The 11,443-nt window shown below is 49.1% G+C and overlaps 1 protein-coding gene across 1 annotated transcript in view; it reads left to right on the top strand.

The window, feature by feature from the left end:
* Window positions 1-3,213, top strand: part of CELF6 (CUGBP Elav-like family member 6) — a 30,276-nt gene extending 27,063 nt beyond the window's left edge. Inside the window, exons 7-11 of the mRNA XM_045285663.1 lie at window positions 48-183; window positions 439-519; window positions 606-749; window positions 1,467-1,622; window positions 2,545-3,213. Coding sequence (XP_045141598.1) covers window positions 48-183; window positions 439-519; window positions 606-749; window positions 1,467-1,594 — 489 coding nt within the window. The 3' untranslated portion in view covers window positions 1,595-1,622; window positions 2,545-3,213. The remainder of the gene's footprint in view (window positions 1-47; window positions 184-438; window positions 520-605; window positions 750-1,466; window positions 1,623-2,544) is intronic.
* The last annotated feature ends 8,230 nt before the right edge of the window (window positions 3,214-11,443 follow it).

Raw genomic sequence — 11,443 nt, 5'->3', positions numbered from 1 at the left:
TGGGGTGGGGAGCGGGGGTGGGGGGTGGGGGCAGGACCCTGGGGAAGGTATTCCCCCACCCCGTACTGCCTCTCCCCACCTCCCTCTACCTCCTGCCTTCACCGAGGGCCCCTCTCTCCCCAGCCCAGAGCCCCGTGGCTGAGCCCCTGCAGCAGGCCTATGCTGGGACGCACCACTACGCAGGTTTCACTTGACGCTACACGGTCTGGGGTGGTTGAAGGGCCCTAGAAAGGAATAGGGAGATTTATAGGGGGGTTAGGCTCTATTCTGAGGAAGGAGTCAACCCCCCCATCCCCTCCCCCTGGGCCCAGAACGTCTTCTCTGTGGGTAAGGATTACAGTGGGCCGGGTTGAATTGGTCAAAGGCTGCCAGGCAGATGGAGCCCTGAAGGGGAGCTGGCTCCCCGGGGTCACTGCCCACTCCCACCTCTGTCTCCAGCAGCCTACCCGTCGGCTTATGCCCCCGTGAGCACAGCTTTCCCCTCGCAGCCTTCAGCCCTGCCCCAGCAGCAGAGAGAAGGTGAGGGACAGGGGGCTGGAGATCAGCGCCTGGTGGGGCTGGACTCAGGGTTCCTCCCCTGAACCAGCCTGCTACTGTTCCTGCAGGCCCCGAAGGCTGTAACCTCTTCATCTATCACCTGCCTCAGGAGTTTGGTGATGCGGAACTCATCCAGACCTTCCTGCCCTTTGGAGCCGTGGTCTCTGCCAAAGTCTTTGTGGATCGAGCCACCAACCAGAGCAAATGTTTTGGTGAGCTGGGTTCCATCCTGAGGACCCTCTCTTGATAACTCTGGGATCTTCTGCAGACCCTCCGCTCTCTGCACCAGGGAGCTATGATTTCTCAAAACGGAATGTTTGACTCAAACGTAGGCCAGAACAAAGCTGTTTCAGAGCTGCCTGGGAAACTTTTTAAACAGAGGGTCAGTTCACTGTCCCTCAGACCGTTGGAGGGCCGGACTATAGTTTAAATGAAAACTATGAACAAATTCCTATGCACACTGGACGAGTCAGCTGCTAAGCAGGACAGGCAGCGGGGAAGAAAACACCCGGCGGGCCGGACAAATGTCCTCGGCGGGCCACATGTGGCCCGCAGGCTGTAGTTTGAGGACCCCTGGTCTGGGGGATGCTTGGCCAGGTCAGACAAAGGGCAGGAGGGTCCTGGTTCTAGGGCTGGAGAGCCTCTCCAACTCCAGGGAAGCTTTTTGATCAGAATGAAGGTTGTAGAGATCAAGAGTCAACTCATGCCAGAGAAAGACCCTCAGCAAGATACTTAGCCAACCAGTGTGTGTGTGTGTGTGTGTGTGTGTGTGTGCAAACAATGGAGGGGTATGTGTTTGATGGGGTGCAAACAATGGAGGGGAATGTGTTTGATGGGAAGGACCTGAAGGGGCCCAGAGAGAGCAGGTCAGAAAGGAGGTCCTGCCAGGCAGTCAGTCTCCAGCCAACCTCTCTGCCTACAACCCACAGGGTTTGTTAGTTTTGACAATCCAACCAGTGCCCAGACTGCTATTCAGGCCATGAACGGCTTTCAGATTGGCATGAAGAGACTCAAGGTCCAGCTAAAGAGGCCCAAGGATGCCAACCGGCCTTACTGATCTGCCCTCACAGACCAGCCACAGAAAGGTGAGCCTGACAGACCCCAGGCACATGGGACCTGGACAATGAGGCCCTCCCAGCTTTGGTATTTTGGGGGGTAGTTGAGGACACCTCTGAAAAATTGCCAGGTAGATAGATGAGCCCGGAGCTGGAAGAAATTCTCAGGAGTCTCTGTGCCTTTCCTTCAATTAGCCAACATCTCTGCCTACCACGCCCCTCTGCCCCATGATCTGTAAGATCCAACCAGCTTTGTGCTAGAGATAGCCACGGGGGGCCATGAGTATAGAGAACCTGGGTGGTGGGGTGGGTGGGTGGGCACGTGCGGGCCACAGGGTTAGAGAATGAGGCTAAAAAAGTAAGTTTGGGCCAGCTTGGACAAGATGGTCTTAATGGCCAAAGAGTTTAGACTTTATCCTGAAGATATTAAGGAGCCATTGAGGAGTGTAAGGAAAGAAGGGAAATGAGGTAAGTATGGGGACAAGGATACTGAACATGGAGATGTGGGGAAAGCGGCGAGGTAATGCTTAAGAAGCAGGATTTGCAGAGCCGGACAGGAGAAAGACGAGACTTTTCTATGACTGTAAAGAGCTGCAGTCTCGGAAAGCCCCAGGATTTCTCACTATGATGGCGGTGTCACAGTGAGGTGGGTGGTGAGTGTCTGGGGCCATAGAATGCTGCCTCAGCTACCCCAGAAGGCCCACACAGCCCTGCCTCCATTTGACTTACCTCAGTGGGGCCTTTGCAGCAGGGTGGGTGGGGGTTATCCGCAGGCTGGGGTCATCTGCCCGGAACCTGGCGTTTGCTGCGGTTCTGTTCCTCCAGAAGAGAGGCCCCGGGCCCTCTCTTGACATGTCGCTGAGTAGACAAGCTGCCCCGGTTTTGTTCTCCAGGTAATGTTTGCCTTTTCTGCCCCCTCCCTCTTCTCTCCTCAATTAACGCTGGACCACAGACAATTAAGAGCAAGAAGCAAGGAACAGAAAGCACAGAAACACTTGAGCGGCCCTTCCTGAAGCAACAGCTGCCGACGGATGGTGTTGGGTCCGACCCAAGGCTGGGGCCTGGGGCTCAGGCCCCTTTAAGGATTGTTTCCCACCAGTGGGTTGTTCCGTGCCTGGGGCAGAGAGCTCCAGCTGGCAGGGCAACTGGGGCTGCCTGATGATCGAAGGTTCCCTGGAACCAGCAGTGGGCCTTGGGGGTGCCACGTGTGGCTTCTCCACACAAGAAGCCGCGATGTCCTTCTTTCAAAATCATATCATTCCTTAGTGTTTAGGGACCAAAGGACTATTGATTTTTTAAATATAAATATATATATATAGCTATATAAAAATTAAGAGAAAAGAGAGAGAAACACAAGCGACAGTGTAGAGTCTCATAAAAGCTGCCTTTAAATACCCCTAGGAGACAGGGTGACGGTGACCTTTGGAAGCCCCAGCCCAGGCTGTGGGAGGCTGTGGAAAGATAATTCTGTGTCTCATTCCCTCTGAAAATCCCTCCCCACCTGCCCTGCGAGGGAAAAAAAAAAAGAAGGATTTGAGATCTAGATGCATATGCAGGTCATGAGAGTGACAAGGAAGCAGTGAACCCACAACCCACAATTCCCAAACTCAGTTTCACTAAGGAGGCCAGGAGTGGGGAGGTGGGTGGGGGCGCGGAGGGGACGCTCTGGTCAAGCCGGCCCACTATCACCCTGAGAGGCCCCCTTAGCTAGCAGAGATGGGAATCTGCCTTTCACTTTTGATAGTCTTTCCCAATGTGGAATCACTGCTTCCCCTGGCAGAAAGACCGAGGGCGTTCGGGCTACCCCAGTCTCCCCGCTTCCCAGTTCAGATAGACAGAGACCCTGCCTTTGGCTGAGCCGAGACACCTCCTGTTTCCCCTCACCTTGAGCCAGCCCCGTGTGTCCACTTGCTCTAAGCCACCTTCTGTCTCTAAGTTTGGCCACCTGTGAAGGAGAGTCAGGACCAATGTAGAGGGCTGTGACAACAGACTTGGAAGGTTTGCTATTGTATATACTGGCCTTGAGAAGGGGATACTTTTCAATGTGTAGAAGCTTCAGAATTAGAGGTCCCTCTTTACCCAGGACCTGGGAGGGAAGTAGATGTTTTGCCAAAATACTTCTTCATTCCTTTAAAAAGTACATCTTTCCTATGCAAGAGTGTCTCCCATGTGCTTATCCAGGTGCTTCTAGATGGTGAGCAGTGTTCAGCTTAGCAGTGGTGTGTGCCCTGTCTGTCTCTCTGTGTCTGTCTGTTGTGTACAGTGGGTACCATATAAAGCTGATCAGTGGTGGTGCTTCCTGCCTGCTTCTGTGAGATGTGCAAAGAGTCAGCTTAGAACGCCATCATTCACCTTGCCTCGGTCAGCCTTTCTTGGGCTTTTGGGACCTTGCACATGCTTTTCCCAGGAGGATACCTTCTCCACCCACTAGAGATGAACCACCCTGGTCTGGGGCCCCAGTTGGGTGGTGGCCACGCCAGTCCCCAGATGCTGCTGTGAGGCCGAAAACCTCAGATCTGATATCAAATAGCAGAGAAGGCTCTGGGGGCAGGTTGGAGGGTTCCCCCTACATAACAGTTTCTAAGAAAACTTACTCCCACCTGTTCCTCTGTCTTTGACTCTTTCTGTTTTGAGGGGATGAGAATGAAAAGTAGATATGGTGATAACACAAATAATTTTAAACAGAAACCCATTGGCTGACCACCCTGGATGGACACAGGGATACAAACCACGCACACATGCAAACAGATATTTGAAGGGGCTTCAAAAAGTTCATGGAGAACTTCCATGATCCTGGGGTTCCATTTTTCCATGAACTTTCTTAGCCCCATTAAGTACGCACGGAGACATACATTTCTGTCTAGGACTAGGTGGTAGGCATATTATGCGGGGTGCAGGGTCACCAGCATGATCCAAGTGCTCAGAGTTAGGGAGAAAAAGAAATAACGTAGTTAAAAATGAGTTCCTAACAGACTTGGTTGGGAAAGGTTCAAGTAGGGTTTCTCAAAGGAGACTGAGGAAAAAAAGAATCTTCCTGGATGAACTAGGTCATGTAGACGAAACTGTTTGGATGGCTTATCATTATGAGTAGTTATTTTATCAAGTATTTTATCTTTACCAAGAAAGAATCATGATTACTATTTATTTAGTGCCTATTGATTTGGCAGGTAATGGACACATGACATGACCCTCTTTCCATTTCTAACTCTAGTCTGACTCTTAATTCACAACTAAATTATGTCAAAACATTTAAACTAAAAGGATTATTTTGCTTCACAGCTAGAGACTGACACCAAAACTACAGAGGTTGGCAGGGTCTAGATTGGCGGTCAGCAAACCATGGTTCAAGGGCCAAAATTTTGTGTGGCCTGCACACTAAAAATGTTTTTTACATTTTTAAATGGTTATAAAAAGTAAAACAAAGTACAAGACAGAGACCATATGTGGCTTACAAAGATTAAAATATTTACAACCTGATCCTTAAGAGAAAAAGTTTGTGGACCACTGGTAAGAATCAAGAAAGATTTATAGAAGGTCTAATGATTTTGAGCAAACTGTGTTGTGTCTGTGTGTGCATGTATTAGTCTGGGCTTTTTCAGTTACAAGTGTTAAAAAACCAAATCAACTGTGCTTAAGCCAATTGGAAATGAGGTGGCTTACATAACTGACAAATCAAGGGCTGTATCTGCCTTCGAGCATTGCTGAATCTGGCAGTTCAAAGGATGATGTCTTCACTTCTTGCCTCTGCTTCCTTCTGCATCCGGGTTTTACTAGTTCTAGCTGTAAAGCCCCAGAGTGGACTTTGATGGCCCAGCATTGATGGACATGTGCTCACACCTAGAGTAGAAGAATAGGCCACTATATTGACAACTTTACTAGAACAGCATTGGGGTGTGGAGGGAGGAACTGGATCACCAAAGGAAGGGATAATGAGAAGATAAACAATACATGCCCATGACATGCCACCCCTTTATTTCCTGGCATTCACCCACATTCTTCTTGCACACTGTAATTTTTAATCTGTGCCTGCCTGACAGTGCTATGATCCTAGGCCAAACCAAAAGCATCCTCACTTCCCAGACACAAAGCAGAATCATATTGCTGTTGTATTGAGATCCCAGTCCAAGGTTCCTGGGTGATGTGCATCTTCTTGATCAATTCCGGCTATTGCTTATGATCTTGCAATCCAGAGCTAAAAGTAAGCTTAGCTACCCCTGCATCACCCACATGAACTAGTGGAGGGAAAATATGATAACGATCAATAACTCCCACTTGGAAAGGGGAAGAGAAAAAAAGGGGAGTCGCTTATCTATAGCATATAGCTTTCTGGACAGTAGAACCAATTCCTTGGTCAACAAATTTGATTGCGCTTGGCACTGTCCACTAGGAAATAGCTCCTTCATTTATTGTCCTTTATAAACATCTCTTAGAGCAGTGGTTCTCAACCTTCCTAAGGCTGTGACCCATTAATACAGTTCCTCATGCTGTGGTGACCCCCCAACCATAAAATTATTTTCATTGCTATTTCACATCTGTAATTTTGCTACTGTTATGAATCGGGCAACCCCGGTGAAAGGGTCCTTTGACCCCCAAAGGGGTTGCGACCCACAGGTTGAGAACCGCTGCCTTACAGGATGCCCCTTTTGAAACGGAAGCATTTCATTGCACTTTGGATGTGTTTTTGGAGCCTACAGATGAGTTTAGACATTACACATTCCCACGTCCCTGTTTGCCAGGTGTGAGGATTCTCTGGCAATGAATTCCTCCCACACTGATTAATTTGGCTCCCGGGCCCTCTGTGAGTGAGCCAGTGTCCAGAAATGGTACTGAGTTCTAGTCCTTGAGTCTGGATCTGGCCGTTGTGGTTTCTGTCTCTTAACAACAGACCACACTCTGCCCATTCCCCTAGTCCTCAGCTTCACAGCTCCCATCACGGCCTACAGGTGGTAGTGAGTCAACTTTAATTTGTCCATTGCCCTTAGAGAGAGATCACCTTTCTGACACTAGACTGACTTGTCCGCTGCTGCCTTTGGTCATGACCAGATTGTCAAAATTCCTAAACAGTACTGGATCCTAGGCCTCAGCCCCTAGGAGTTACCTCAGACCCAAGTGAGGCAACCATGCAAACTCTCATTCTGGACAGGGAGCTGCGGCATGGCCTCTCCTCCCCACCCCAACCCATTATTTTTTTATTTTAATCATTTTATTTGGGGCTCATACAACTCTTATCACAATCCATACATACATCCATTGTGTCAAGCATATTTGTACATTTGTTGCCATCATCATTCTCAAAACATTTGCTTTCTACTTGAGCCCTTGGAATCAGCTCCTCATTTTCCCCTCCCTCCCTACTACCCCCTCCCCACAACCCATTATTGCATGGAAGTCACATCAACAAAGGACTCCTGGGGGCGGTCTGTCAGCCAGTGGACATTGAACTTGAGGGCCTTCTGAGAGCCTGTGTAACCTGGGGATGATGGGCAGAGCCTTTAGCTTTTAGTAGGGCCCCTGGAGTTTATAAATATATATATATATAATTTCCATATATACATATACAATTTATATATATATATACACACACATACATGCAGATCACAGTGGATGAATAGACCTTGAATTTTTAAAAAAATCATTTTATTAGGGGCTCATACAAGTCTTATCACAATCGATACATACATCAATTGTGGAAAGTGCATTTGTACATTCATTGCCCTCATCATTCTCAAAACATTTCCTCTCCACTTAAAACCCCGGCATTAGGTCCTCATTTTTCCCCTCCCTCCCCGCTCCCCCCTCCCTCATGAGCCCTTGATAGTTTATAAATTGTTATTTTGTCATATCTTGCCCTGTCCAACGGAATAGACCTTGAATTTAAAGGGAGAAAGACCTTTGGTTTGAGGTGGGACTAATGGCCCCTTACTTTAGAAGCAGCTCTGGCTGTACCGTGGGCCATGACCAAACCTGGAGGTTTGTGCCTGCCTCAGTGGAGCAGAGCATGCTGGCCTTATCTCCAAGAGAAGACACTGAGGTTACAGGGGTCACAGGACCTCACTGGGTCCATTCCAGCTTTGGTTGTAAGTTTTGGCCATCCCCTGTACTGACTGCAACTGCCTCCCTGGTGACACAGCCAACCAAACGAACTCCGAGGCTGCCTCTGGGGCTCAGCGCCCAGGCAGCTGCCATTCTAGCCGATGGCCTGTGTGATCTGCCGAGAGGTAAACAAGTCTGTGTCAAACACTAACTCAGGGCAAAATATCGTGATGGTCAAATATTGTGACCATCGCCTTCCCCGCTCTCTAACAGTTCTGAACTGACCAGAACCTTCAACTGGTCATTAACAGAATGTACTTTGAATATCACCCGTCTAGCCTCTTGCCCTGTAGCTGTGTCAGAACACAAAGACCCAGAAGGCAGACGTGGGCTGAGGGCACAGGTCTGACTTTTCCCAAGAGAAGACTCAGGTGCTCCAGAGGAAGTACAGGGGACCAAGACAGTGTCTGAGAAATGAGCTTCAGCTTCCCCCAAGAGTAGGTCAGCAGTGGCTCACACAGTGATGTTGGCACCAGGCCACCAAGAAGAAGACAGCAGTGCGGCCTGGAGTTCCTGAGTTTGGATTAGGATTCATCAGTTCTACCTCAGCATGTTCCACCTATCCCACTCTTGGGAGCTAATGTTGGGATGAGGGCACAGTCCGATTCCTCTAAACAGCCAACTCCGGAGCAGGGGTTAATGTGCTGTCACAACACTGGGGAGATGATGAGAAGAAAAGATGAAACCTGAGCCACAGAAAGATGCAAGGTCGTGCATTACTGTGCTGTCCAATGCTTCCCAGTGAGCCATGGGGAAAGACCAGGGCACTTGACAGACTTGTTTCCTGATCACTTGGTGTTTGCCGGGGGACGTCACACCATGGAAAAGTTCACCAAGTGGAGAGCAAAAGAGAATTCATCTACTCATTCCCCTCTCACGTTCTATTTCACCCCCACAGAAAGCTAACTTTCCTGAACTTCCAAATTGCATTATCTACCCGTAGGTGCTTGGGAAGTCAGAGACTCTAACCTGTTGGGTGGCATTTGTACCATAGTGGGGAAGTACAGGGGCTCCTTGTGGTTGATAAGGTACCAACCAAGAGTGCGAGAAAGAAGGAGATGATCTAGTGAGCCCAGGAAAATACATGACGTGTGTGACTAGTACATCATAGTATCTCCCTTAGGATTCACAGCCAAGATTCCCAACACTGTCTGAATTCCAAGACAAATGAGTATTTTCTAAGGGGAGTGAAACAAAGCATTCTGGAGTGGCTTGGAGAATTGGGATTCCTTGTTTCTTGAGAAAACCCGGTATCTCCTGCTGGGTTTCCCATCTCCATACATTTGTCCTCACTCCCATTAGCTTGGGGAAGAGAATTTGACCTTTATAATGATTTTCTGACCTGTGGCTGTTGTGGATTGCTGGCCACTGGCAGAAAAGGCCACTCTCTCTGGCTTCTGCATCCCCATGCTACATCTCCTCTCTGCAATAGTCTTTCTCCATTTCTCAGAGTAGGTAGGGGAAGTGGCTGCATCGTGGGTTTCCATCTCTCAAGAAAGCAGACCAGTCAGAACTACCATTTCCCAATCTTAATCCCAGATTCCCAGAAGAGAACATCTGTTTGGCACATCCTGGATCAGAAATCTACTCACCATTCATTAGAATGTAGCCAGGGCACTAGACACCCTAGGGGCCATGCAAAGTAAGTAGGATTTGGGGTCTGTAGATCTGGAGGGTAGATGTGGAAAATACATTTCCCATGCATAGGCCTCAAGGGATGGACTCATCTAAAATGGGGTCCCCCTACAAACTTGTGTTTGCAGGACAGTGCTTTCCTTCATCTTGTTTTAGGATGGAAAAACCCTGGCAGTGTAGTGAGTTTCAGGTTGGGCTGCTAATTGCAAATTCAGCAGTTTGGACCCACCAGCGGCTCCATGTGCGGGAGAGAGATGAGGCTTTCTGCTCTTGCAGAGATTTAAACTCCCAGAAACCCACAGGGGCAGTTCTCCTCAGTAGGGTTGCCATGATTCGGAATCAACTCACTGGCAGTGGTTGAGTTTAGGATGAGACAGTCGAAAAGAGAGATGGCTGATCTAATCCAGGACAGTAATAGTAAAGGGTAAGGGTGGGCATTAAAAAATGTAGATGATTAAAGTGATCAACCCTAGAATCTGGACTGGATAGGCAAAGTGAAGCCAGACAGACAATGGTGAGCTGGTAGGGTACGATATAAGGAGGTGGGGAGGGGGAATCCTGGAAGGTTTTAAAGTACTGGCGTTGGACAGTTCACAAGTAGGGAAGTTCCCCAATGCCGACTCAAAGTGTTGAAGTGCTCAAATGCACCCCCAGGCATTCCTGGTTCGCAGGCGTAACAGCCGTAGCTGGTGTTTTGGGCAGCTGGGCGAACACCTACCCCAACTACTTCTCAATGCCTGCACTGTGACTGAAGGCTATGGATGATTATATCAGACCTTTTCAGTTACTATAAAAAACCCAAAACAAAAATTCACTGCTGTCTAGTTGATGTCAACCCCCAGCAACTCTATAGGACAGGGTAGAACTTCCCCTTGAGTTTCTGAGAGTGTGACTTTTAAAAAAATCATTTTATTGGGGGCTCATACAACTCATCACAATCCATACATGCATCAATTGTGTCAAGCACATCTGTACATTCGTTGCCCTCATCATTCTCAAAACATTTGCGCTCCACCCAAGCCCCTGGCATCAGCTCCTCCTTTTTCCCCCATGAAAGTGTAACTCTTTATGGACTTAGAAAGCCTGTCTGTATCCCAAGGAGTGGTTACAAAGTGACCTTGCAAATTGCAGCCCAACCACTACACACCAGGGCTCCTCTAGAGGCGATCAAAACCTAAACTCACTGCCATCAAGTAGATTTTGATTCATAGTGAGCCTACAGGGTAGAACTGCCCCTGTTGGTTTCTGAGACTGTAACTTTATCGGGGTAGAAAGCCTCGTCTTACTTCTGCAGAGCAGCTGACAGTTTGGAACTGTTGCCAGTAGCCGCCTGTGTAACCACTATGCCACCAGGTCTTCTCCTATAAGCAGTAGGTGTTAACAAACGAATACAGTGCCGTGGCTGCGTGACAAGGTGAGATGGGAGTGGAGAGGCATCCTAAGGAAAAGGAGTGGGAAAGAGGCTGAGGGTGTGCAAATGTGAAACCAAACAAACTGCATTGCCAAAAGTCTGAGGCTGGCACGGGAGGGATACACATGACCTGTACTTCAGCACTCGGGGTCCACGCCTGCCCAGCGTGGGGGGTGTTCAGCCAGAAGAGAAAGGAGGAATGAGAGCAGGCCTATGATAAGTCATTAGCTTGGATGGAAAAGAAGAGCAGGTGGGCACTCCGAGACAGCCAATTCTGGTAAGAATGAGAGAAGGACTGGCGATGCTTGAGAGGGGGGAGTTAATAACCATAATAACCCAAACCGTGAGATTTATGGAGCATTTGCTAGTCTCAGGTACTTGCTGGCTACTGCCCATATACACCTTAGGTGGTTGCTGTTAGTTGCCCTCTATTCTGACTCAGGGCGGCGACCTCAGGTGCGTTAGGGTGCACCGTGCGGATTGCAGACATTCAACTGCTGAAATCCTACAAAAACCAGCTATTTCAGTGTCTACGGATGGGCCCCAGCCTCCAGCCAGGAGGTCCCCGAGCCGGCGAGCATCCAGGAGCGCCTTCCCCGCTCATTCCTCCGAACCACACGGGGCGCCAAACGCAAACACTCTTCCCTTGGAAGGCCCGCCGCGCTTTCCCCCGAAGCCCCTCTTCTTTCTACGCGTCACCCCCGCGCTCCCC

Source organism: Echinops telfairi, unplaced genomic scaffold (assembly GCF_000313985.2).
Source record: "Echinops telfairi isolate 266 unplaced genomic scaffold, ASM31398v2 ScPeMD7_7475;HRSCAF=8513, whole genome shotgun sequence".
Lineage (NCBI taxonomy): Eukaryota > Metazoa > Chordata > Mammalia > Afrosoricida > Tenrecidae > Echinops > Echinops telfairi.
This window is presented reverse-complemented; position numbering and strand designations above follow the sequence as displayed.